Source organism: Bison bison, unplaced genomic scaffold (genome assembly GCF_000754665.1).
Source record: "Bison bison bison isolate TAMUID 2011002044 unplaced genomic scaffold, Bison_UMD1.0 scf7180017864330, whole genome shotgun sequence".
NCBI classification, from domain to species: domain Eukaryota; kingdom Metazoa; phylum Chordata; class Mammalia; order Artiodactyla; family Bovidae; genus Bison; species Bison bison.
Genome location: NW_011494902.1, coordinates 1,215,123 through 1,226,553, shown reverse-complemented (window position 1 = coordinate 1,226,553; position 11,431 = coordinate 1,215,123). Strand labels below are relative to the sequence as shown.

At 39.3% G+C, this 11,431-nt stretch overlaps 1 protein-coding gene across 11 annotated transcripts in view; it reads left to right on the top strand.

Annotated features, from left to right (window-relative positions):
* The window catches only part of NCKAP5 (NCK-associated protein 5), a 1,206,846-nt gene that overhangs the window by 1,042,941 nt on the left and 152,474 nt on the right, over window positions 1-11,431 (top strand). For all 11 annotated transcript variants that reach the window (XM_010853619.1, XM_010853624.1, XM_010853623.1 and 8 more), the window contains one exon: window positions 10,164-10,265. In XM_010853619.1, coding sequence (XP_010851921.1) covers window positions 10,164-10,265 — 102 coding nt within the window. The remainder of the gene's footprint in view (window positions 1-10,163; window positions 10,266-11,431) is intronic.

Genomic DNA, 11,431 nt, shown 5'->3' with positions numbered 1-11,431 from the left:
ACTTTTTAGTTAGCTCCAAATATTCATGTACAAATTGTGTTTTCCTGAAAAGAATGTAAGAAGGAAACATCACCAATACCAAAAATATTATCAATAATATTAATACTCATAAAGTACATTTTTAATAAATTAATAATTAATGTTTCAGTATAGTAAGTGAAGCTGTGACATTGTACTTAGAGTTATTTCTGTTTTTAATTCTGTGTAATTGTCTTGTCTAATTAATTTAAATAGTTATTTTAATAAGTTGTTTCCACAAAACTATCATTAACCAGATTTAATTGTAGAGTTAAGAGTCTGAACTCTGCAGTCAAACTGCCTAAGATTTAAGTATGAGTTATATGACCTTAGAAAATAATTTTAGCTCTGAACCACCATTTCTTCACCTGTAAATGGGGATAAGTATAGTCTTTACTGTGAATTGCAATAAGGATTTACAATGATAAAATTTGTGAAAATACTTAGTGCTAAAAAAAGCTCAATCAGTTGTCACAGCTATAGTTACTGTTGTTGTTATGAATACTTCTTTTTTAATTATTATCTGCCTCTGAGAATAGATCTTGGCAAGAAAATTCCCAAGACAACAGTGTTCACTTAATGGGAATAGCGTAAATTAAGGGCTTAGAATTTAGACAGAAATAAGTAACTCATGACACGAGTTTGAGTAAATTCCGGGAGTTGGTGATGGACAGAGAGGCCTGGCGTGCTGCAGTCCATGGGGTCGCAAAGAGTTGGACACGACTGAGCAAATGAACTGAACTGAACTGAAGCAACTCATCCTGCAGAAGATACCTATGAGGCTGTTTCCTTACTTGAGGGGATAAGCAAACAGAATAGGGTAGAGTTTGAACTCAATAGTAAGGCAGACCTGGAAGACAATCCTGCTTTTGCCGCTTACTGGAGTATATCCTTGTGACTCTGGATACCGTCCTTAGCTTTGGTTGTTTGAGTTCTTCATCCTTAAAAATTAAGAACTTACCTTTTTCCGTACAGCAGTGTGAGGATTCATGAGATAAGATCCGGAAGGGACTTCACTCAGCATTCCTTTCCCTCACAGGGCAGGAGGTGAATCGTTTCTTCTAATAAACAGAGTATTGGACTCTAGTGACCACCAGTGCAGTTTCTATTAAGTCTGGCAAAAATAGAAGGTCAAGTTGTTTTTCTCCCTAATTCCTTTAGTTCTGTGAAATCAGAGGAAAAAAATTTTCCCCCCACATGTAAAAGTCAAAAAGCTTCAGAATCCAGGAGATTTTTCAAAAATAAAGCTTGATTAAAAATGTAAAATGCAGTGTGGATAATTTTACAAAACAGCAGGGGCAATTGCAAAGCACTTATTAAAAGTACCTGTTAAAGTAATTAGTGATAAAAATGGAAATTTCAAGACACTTCTGTATTTCTTAGATCCCAGAATAGGCTCAGACTGTGCTAAATCACTTCCTCTCTTAGATCAGAGTCACAGAAAAAGACAAAAGTGAAGTTTCAGAGAGTTTTAGGGTTGGGAGGCAGGTGTGAATCACTGTTAGGAACTGGCTCTTCCCAGGTCTGAGTGCTCTGATCCCATCACTCACCCTGCATCCTGTTTCCGAACATTTGTCACTTAGCTGTTACATATTAAATACTTATGATTCCTTCTTGTTTGTTTTATGTAAAGAGACCAAGCAATTTGCGAGCTTAACAGGAAGATATAAGCACCTGTGGCCTAAACCTTTTTTGCACAGAATATTATCTTATTTATAGGGCTTCCCAGGTGGCACTAATGATAAAGAATCTGGCAGCCAATGCAGGAGATGCAAGAGATGTGGGTTAGATCCCTGGGTCTAAACAGCTATCCACTCCAGTATTCTTGCCTAGAAGTTTCCACAGACAGAGGAGCCTGGTGGGCTACAGTCCCTGGGGTCACACAGAGTTGGGATGCAATTGAGCAACTGAGCACAGCCCATAGCGCAACAGCACGTATTTAACCGTGTTGCCACTCTGACCCCTACTCTCACCTCCACTTCTGCCTCTATCTTACTCTTCCTGCATCTCTCTTGTATATTCTACCTTAAAAATGCTTCTGTGTTGTTGTTTTTTTCTCATCTGTGGTCCAGGCTCCTCATTCACATTATAGATTACACTAATGAGCTTCCTAAAGTCTGTTCATGGTTCTTAGTTAGGACTCTCACATAGTAGATGCTTCGTAAATGCTTCTTGTTGGACTAATTAGAGTGGAGACTCCTCAGGGCAAGGTTTGCTGTTTACATCCTAATCCACATCTCATTGGTCTTCTCCCAGCAGGACCTCAGGGCACTCTTCATGGAATTTCAGGAGAAGGCAATGGCAACCCACTCCAGTACTCTTGCCTGGGAAATCCCATGGATGGAGGAGCCTGGGTAGGCCGCGGTCCATGGGGTCGCTAGGAGTCAGACACGACTGAGCGACTTCACTTTCACTTTTTACTTTCATGCATTGGAGAAGGAAATGGCAACCCACTCCAGTGTTCTTGCCTGGAGAATCCCAGAGACAGGGGAGCCTGGTGGGCTGCCGTCTCTGGGGTTGCACAGAGTTGGAAATGACTGAAGCAACTTAGCAGTCATCAGTCTAAGCTGCAGAAGCCCCAAATAAACTTCCTAGTCACCAAACGAAATGCTTCCTAAGGCAGCCACTGGGTAATTAGGTTGTCATGGTAGCAGGGACCCTTGAAGAAGGTTTTGAATATAGCTTTGAAATAATTGTTTCAAAACATTTTATAACCTTGGATCCCAGAGAAGTAGAAAAGAGGATGTAGAACCATGTCATTTGCAGAAGCACCATCCAGAGTGAAACAGAATGCACTCAGGGCACAGAAAAATGGTTATGTGAGGAAAATCTGAAAGTTGTCATGGAAAATAATAATTGCAGCAAGGACTGTTGTAGATGGCTAAAAAAAAATAGCTATAAAAATTTTAGACTCTGAAATGAGATCAAATTTTGATGGACATATTTTTTAAAGGACCTTTAAGAGAATATTCAAAAGGCATGCTCTGGCATCAGCAGGATGACTGAATGCAAATAGTTAGGATGTTTTATCTTTGTATCCCCAAATGGAAATAATGACATAAGTAATTAAACATTAGCTTTTATCTAAAAACATTTGTCCTAGGCTCAAATTTTTGTGAATTTAAGAAAGGACCATATAATACTCAGTTATGTAATACACAGTTATATAATATTCAGTTTTATGATAAATTCTTAATGGAATGGAATGAAACCTCTGAAATGTGAACCAAGTGTCTGCCACAATATCTCTTGATTGGATTTGGAAGGGCTGATGAAAAATTACATTTCTGAGTGTGGCAAAATATAAGTAAAAATGTAAATCTAGTGTGTGAGTAAGATAAAACTTGGGGTTTTTGACTGGTCATTTGATGAATAAAGCTTCCAGAGAAAATTATCTTTATCAGGCTTCAAGTCATTTTAGGAGATTTCCTTGAACCTCCTTTCAGCCTTGTGCGTATCTGTGAAAATCACTTTATTACTCAACAGAAGGAACAAGGCTTTTCACTTGGTGATGTCTAATTCAAGCCGTATTTAGAACAAGTCTCTTAAACATATACCAAATCCACCACACATGTTTTCCACCCCTGTAACAGTGGATAGCCAAGGTTTAACTTTCATCACAGGAAAAGTATGGAATTGGCAAAATCTGAAGATGCTCAGAGGATTTCATAATTACACACTCCAAACTTGCTTCCCTTGTGTTGGGATTAAAGGAGATGAAACACACCACCTGGGACCAGCCTAGGGCTGAGTTGAAGGAGCAGGAATAGGGCTCTAGGAAGCTCCCTGGAAGCTGTGAGCCGAGATCAGCTCTCCAAGGTGGAAGCAGGACAATTCGAAAACAAAGCCACAGCTGAAGAAGCAGTAAGTTCCTCATCCAAGAAATCAGCCTAAGATTCAGGACATTATGAGACAGGAAGGAAGGTGGCAGGGTACAGCCATCAAAAGAATGACACAACCATTAAGAATAGGATATGATTTAAAAAACACACAGCAAATAAATAAATAAACAAACAACAGCAAAACAGAACCTACTAGGCCCAAGATGGTGGAAGATTTTACTTCTAGTTGACCTTAAGCCTCATCAGGCTCATTAGGCTCTACTTAGACCATTCAGTTCAGTTCAGTTCTGTCGCTCAGTCGTGTCCCAACTCCATGGACTGCAGTATGCCAGGCTTCCCTGTCCATCACCAACTCCCAGAGCTTATTCAGATTCATGTCCATTGAGTTGCTGATGCCATCCAACCATCTTATCCTCTGTCATCCCCTTCTCCTCCTGCCTTCAATCTTTCCCAGCATCAGGGTCTTTTCCAATGAGTCAGTTCTTCGCATCAGGTGGCCAAAGTATTGGAGTTTCAGCTTTAGCATCAGTCCTTCCAATGAATATTCAGGACTGATTTCCTTTAGGATGGAATGGTTGAATCTTCTTGCAGTCAAAGGAACTCTCAAGAGTCTTCTCCAGCACCACAGTTCAAAAGCATCAATTCTTCGGCACTCAGCTTTCTTTATAGTCCAACTCTCACATCCATCATGACCACTGGAAAAACCATAGCCTTGACTAGATGGACCTTTGTTGGCAAAGGAATGTCTCTGCTTTTTAATATGTTGTCTTGGTTGGTCATAACTTTTCTTCCAAGGAGCAAGCATCTTTTAATTTCATGGCTGCAGTCACCACCTGCAGTGACTTTGGAGCCCCCAAAATAAAGTCTGTCACTATTTCCATTATTTCCCTATCTATTTGCCATGAAGTGATGGGACCTGATGCCATGATCTTAGTTTTCTGAATGTAGAGTTTTAAGTCAACTGTTTCACTTTCCTCTTTCACTTTCATCAAAAGGATCTTTAGTTCTCTTTCTGCTGTAAGGGTGGTGTCATCTGCATATCTGAGGTTATTGGTATTTCTCCCAGCAATCTTGATTCCAGCTTGTGCTTCATCCAGCCCAGCAATTCTCATGATGTACATGAGACATGGGACAGTTCTGAGGCTGACCATATAAACCAAAAAGTGGGTAACACCCCAATTCTTGGAAATTCCACTCCTTTCCCAAAATAGTTGTAATAATCCTCCCACTCTTTAGCCTGTGAAATTACCCAGCTCGTGAAAACTAACCACCCTATATTATGGTGCAGTCTCTTGTCTTCTGAGACAGCCCACACTCTGTTTTTGGAATATATATCTCTCTAAATAAACCTGATTTCACTTTACTATGACTCGTTCTTGAATTCTTTCCTGCATGAAGCCAAGGACCCTCACTTGGCAGCTGTCCCAGGGGCTCACACAATACTTGAGACATGACTGTCTTCTGGTGTTCCACTTTTCCTACAACAAATAGATCTGTGAGGGAGCACTCTTGCATGCTCAGTCGCTTCAGTCATGTCCAGCTCTTTGCAACTGTATGGACTCTAGCCCATCAGCCTCCTATGTCCATGGGATTTTCGAGGCAAGAATACTGGAGTGAATTGCCATGCCCTCCTCCAGGGGATCTTCCCGACCCAGGGATCAAATCTGAGTCTCCTGCATTGCAGGTAGATTCTTGACCACTGAGCCATCAGAGAAGCCTGACTTAATGCCAAGTACAAATAAGCACCCAACTCACAAGAGAGTAGGAGCAGCCACACTCCACAGGGAGTGAGCAGGAGCAGGGGAGCATAAGCTCTGACACAAGCAGTGACCAGGGGCAGCTGCTGGTATTGTGTCTCTTGGAGAGAGTGCTGATGACCAAAGATACCAATGGCGAGTGGGCAAATCCCAAGAAATTCTTCCACTCCTCCTCTAAATATCCTGCTATGAAATTTTTGGAAAGTAGAAAAATACCTTCTAATGTTGGTAGAGTACTTTAGAAATACATAATAGAATTCAGGAAAATATAGTGAGTAAAGAAGCTTTAGCTCTGGATCATTTGGCAATAGCAGACCTCACTTCATAAATAAAACAGGAATTCAAGAATTGTGGGCGGAGGAGCCATTTCCTTTGACTAAGAGACCTTTTCCACAAGGAGAGAAAGAACTCTAGAGAATATAAAACAGGACAGGGTAGAATTCAGGATATCACTACTAGAGCATTTACCAAGGCTGAGTAAATCAAGAGAATTGAAGCAGATCAGATTAAAAACACAAATTCATATCTACCTTTTGTTGCTGAACCTAAATTACTCATGGTGGTAGAGTCCATTAATCAGATATATACCATATTCACTCTCATAATTTCCTTTTTATAGGTATTTGGTTTTCTTAGTTGAAAAGGAGAATAATTATATGGATGATTATGGTATCAGATTAATTCTCTTACCAAATCTGAATAAAGATAAGGGAACAATGGTTAAATGATCTGTTTTGTATGTTCCTCTTTACATCTGACATCTTGAAGTGAAAAAAAAAAAAAATTACATGTTCCTTTTCAAACTTCAGGGACTACATCAGTAAATACAAAAGCTGCTCAGAACCCTATTTTGCTTGGTTTTTCCTGCATGGTTTCCCATGTTACTCACATTTCTCAGATAATCTACTTTTTAACCTCACCTTGTAGCACTGAATAAGGACTCAGTGTTTCCCTGGCCTCAGCAATCACTACATTCCTGTTGAGACATCATCTCAGTACTGAGCAAAAACCCACAGGTAGAATTCTGTTAAATGCCACAAGCCATCACTAAGCATCTGAAGATCTGCACCTCAATGAGTGAGAAGAGACAGAAAATGGCAAAGTGGCCCTCCAGCCCCATTCTGAAAGGCCGCGTGTGCATCATTCCTAGTCTCTGCTGCCTTTATTAGCTGGAGAGCTGTGGAGCCAGCCTTGGTACCGTGAAGGGGCCACTCCACCTCCATCCTGCCGGATAATGGACAGCTGGCCTTGAGTGCAGCCTTTCTCAGCCTTGAGTTACAGATTCAAAACTGTAAAACAGAAAATACAGCTGACTGACTGAAGGCAGAGTAACCCACCAAAAAATCATTAACACGGCATGTATTTCTGACCCTGGCTGCTCTGGCATTCCCGGGTACCCAAAGCTGACCTTGGTCTCTTCACTCTGGTGTGAGCATGCACTCTGACTGTGGACTGAGCCGCACCACCACTTGTCTCACAGATCCTCACCCCTCCCCATGGATAGTGACACAAAGTAGCCTCTTCTCCATGAAGCTGAAAATCCATATATATACATATGAATATGTATTTCTGACTTTGAGTTCCCTATGTATACATTTTACCTACTTTTCCCTGAGATCTGAATTATGGCCAGATAATATCACAGTCCCAGTTTGAATAGTGATATTCTCTCTCCTCCTTTGATGATTTATTATATATATATAAACCTTTCATAAAAATTCGTATTATAAGAAGTATAACACCTGTGGGCTGGCGAGCTTTTGTGGTAATTTAACCATGAAGAATGTGTGTATGTGAAAGGATGATCTTTACCTCTCATTTTCTTACCTATAGTCTTAACACAGAAGTAGATTTTGTTTTCATCTAAGTCAATTTTTATTTTCCCTACATATGTGGAAACTATAACAGTAAATGATTCATTTGTATCTTAACATTTAAGAAATTACCAATTATCAGTTATGACAGTTAATTGATAGAAGACTCTAAATTTCACCATGCTGTCTTATTTATTATCCTTTCTGACTATCCCAGTACCTTTCCCTACCTGAGAGGTAGGTTAAGTAGCTTCTTCCATCCCTTTGTGGCTGGCAAGTAATCTGAGACAAAAAGATTCAGTTACATCCCCAGATCTGGTAAAACCTGTACCTTGGGACTAAAACTCAAGTCCCCTTGCTCTAGGATCTTTCTCCTCTCCCTCATGACTCTACGTATTTCAGTGGAGAAAATTGACTATGCTCAGTCGCTTAGTCCAACTCTTCATGACCCCAGAGACTGCAGCCCGCCAGGCTCCTCTGTCCATGGGATTTTACAGGCAAGTATACTGAAGTAGGTTGCCATTTTCTCCTCCAGAGGACCTTCCCAACCCAGAAATCAAACCTCCATCTCCTGCATTGGCAGGCAGATTCTTTACCACTGAGCCACCTGGGGAAACCTGACCACTTGGATAAAAATAAAATATAACATCATTTAGGACGATGAGTTTATATATACACATACTCATGCTGAATGCAAAACGATGGCATCATATATCTGGTAAAAAGGAATGAAATATAACCATTAACCAAATAAGAAGTCAGATATCTAATCTATAAGGACTCTTCCCCCAAATCACATGATATACCACTCAAAATCATCATTTCTTTTGTTGAATGCCATTTCCCATAACTTCTTGGACTCTTTGCATAATGATAAATGTGTTCTTAAGTCAGAATGTTATCATTTTTTTGGCACTCTCTCAGTCCTTAAAACCCAGATTTGGGTGGAGAAAATATAGACAGCTCCTTCTTTATGGGCTGTAAGAAGCCTCAGTCAGTTACTTACTGAGCATTCACATTGTGACAAGTCTTGGGTCTTAAAGGATCTTTGGTCCCAGGGAACTCATACTCTAGAGAATGCTTGAGATAAGCATTATAGAAATTGTGCAGAAACAACATCCTGGTTCTACTTACCTATGTCTTAACTTTCTTGGAGAAACTAGCATTTTCAAAATAATGAACAACCAGTTATTTATGTCATTTTTGGTGAAAAACCTCCACAAACACAGGTTGAGAGAAGCAAAAGTATAAGTCTGAAGTAAATGGTTTGAGACTCCACTGATAAGGAGAACTGACCCATAGCAGGAAAAAAAAATGCCTTTATTCTTGCAGTTGGATGCAGCACAGCCCTACCACCATGCTCATCCTGAGAGCTGAATGGAATTTGTTGTGACTAACTAACCAAGCTCAGCAATAAAGAATCCACCTGTAATGCAGGAGACGTAGGTTTGAACCCTGGGTCAGGAAGATCTCCTGGAGAAGGAAATGGCAGCCCATTCTGGTATTCTTGCCTCGGAAATCCCATGAACAAAGGAGACTTGCGGGCTATATTCTGTGGGATCGCGAGTGTTGGACATGACTAGCAACCGAACCACCACGAACCTCCCAACTAACCACGTACGGAGGGCTTTCACAAGAGTTGAACCTGAAGAAAGTCAAATGGGAAACAGAGTAAAGCAGGCCTCATTTGAGAGGCATTTATGTCCTTGCTGACAACATGATGGATCTGCTGGGACAACGTGACTGTCCGGCAACCCCTGCACGCTAAGATGATCCTAGCAGGAATTAATGGCAGAGATCAGTCATTTCCCAGATCAACATCAGCATGCAGCAAGGCCTTTCCTGGGAGACAAAGGAATAGAAAAACTTTTCAGAGGTGAGGGAGCCATCTCAGTCACATTATTTACTTACTCAATTCGATTTTTTAGTGTCTGAAGTCACAAAAGTTGTAACCAAGACAAACCAGGCTGCAAGTACCATTTTAAAAATGTCATCAGCCTAGCAGAAACATGAGACATAAATCACAAGTTTTATTGTATTTGCAATTAAACAGATCAAATTTAATGTCCACAGAAAGGCCTTAGTAATTAGGATAAAGATTAATATAGTGAAATGTCCCTGGTTTAGGAGGCCACCCAAGCAAAACTGAAATAAAGAATTGAGTATATAATCGAATAGCATGTGAATATTAATGCATGAAACCCTCCAAGTCCCCAGATCCCTGATGCAATTATTTTCTATTCACATTAATTGTTCCTAACAGATGACTTTAATGACTTTGAGTTGAAATGTGTGCAAGGGAAGATTTCACAAGATCAATGCTGTTTAGAAATAAGGTCATTTTTATAATTATTTGCTCAAATTTTAACCACTGCTCAACATAATAAGGTTAACATGGTGAGTGTTTCATAATGTGAATATCAAAAGTTAATTTTCATGCTGGCTAATAAGTGTATTGGGGTATTCACATTTTTCTTCCTATTTCTTTTTCCTTACTACTTATTTTCCAACACATATTGACAGACTGTGAACGTGTGATTATGGTTTATAAGCTGTAATTTGCACATGTGTATATATAGAACACTAATAAACTCAGATAAACATTTTTTGGGTTAGGATATGTGTTATCTAATCTAGAAATGTCAACTCTTGAGATTTACCTGTTTGAGGCAGGATTTTGAAACAAACAATTAAATCAACACTGTTCAAAGTTTCTGCCTGTTTTTACCCAGAAACTTCACTCACGCATCTTAGATCTTTCATCCGGGGATTTACTCTCAGATGTGGAAGGAAGCCAGAGTCTGACGCACTCACGAACTGATGTTGAAATGCATGTGAGTTTCCCTGTCGCCTTCAGAACACTTGTTCAGGTGGTTATTTTCCTCCATCAAATATGATGTCACAAGTGAACCATAAAGCGCATCCTTGAAGCATTGTCAGGTAGATAAAAATACTTTCCTTTCTTGTGTTCTCTGCAATTCAGCATCATATCCCCCAGCTGATAGAGTAAGTAGAAAATGTCACTCTCAGCAAAAATATTATAAATCTTGACTTGTCCCCAAGATACCTTTTTTGAGTATTGATTATATCTCAAAGTCACAGAGAAATGGTCAAGGAGCTTTTTATTAAAGCCCATGTCCCATATTACTCATCTTACTTTTATGATATATTATGTATGAACTTTTAAAAATTCATGGGCTGTACTTTTTTTTCTTTAGCTAGGGTTAGCTTTGTGCTTATTTTGCAAAACTTTAACCAGCGTGGTTTTTTAACTCTCATTGACATTAAAAAAAAAAAAAAAGATAGCTTGAAAAATACAAGAGTCAAATATATAATGAAAAATGTTAGTCTTAAAACAATGACTGACGGACATTTGTGGATAACTGGCCTTTTAGTTTACTGTATAAATTTATAAGTATAGGTAGGAGAGTCTATATCAAAAGTGAATATTCTCAAGTTAGATTGGAATTGCATGTCAGTGGAGTACTGTCATCTTTAAACATTCCTGAATACCCTAATGCCATCCAATATAAAAGATGGCCTTAAGATCAGGAATTTTTTAAGTTGCAAATTTTAATCCAAGAAATTATTGCCTTCATTCTCTGTCTCTCTCCTTTTTTTAAAACTAAAATTGTGGACTTTGTATTGCATTTCACATAATAAGTATGTTAGAGCATATGAGTGCTTCAAGGTGGTAATCTAAAATACACTATGGGAAAAAAAAACACTTTGAATAGTGCAAACAGTGTGCTTCATCAATTCAGTCAACATAATTAGGGTAATGTTGCAATGGAGACCAACATATATCTTTAGGCAAACAAGAATTTTATTAATAATAACTATCTATTACAACTCTTCTCAGGAGGATGCTTGGCAGTCTGTATATGTCCAGGAGTTCTGCTTATTGTCAAGGGCCTTACTTAGGGCTATAGCATAGTGGCTGGGACCTGGGCCTGACATCAGAACTTTGTATTGACTGGGTGACCTTGGACAAGATTTT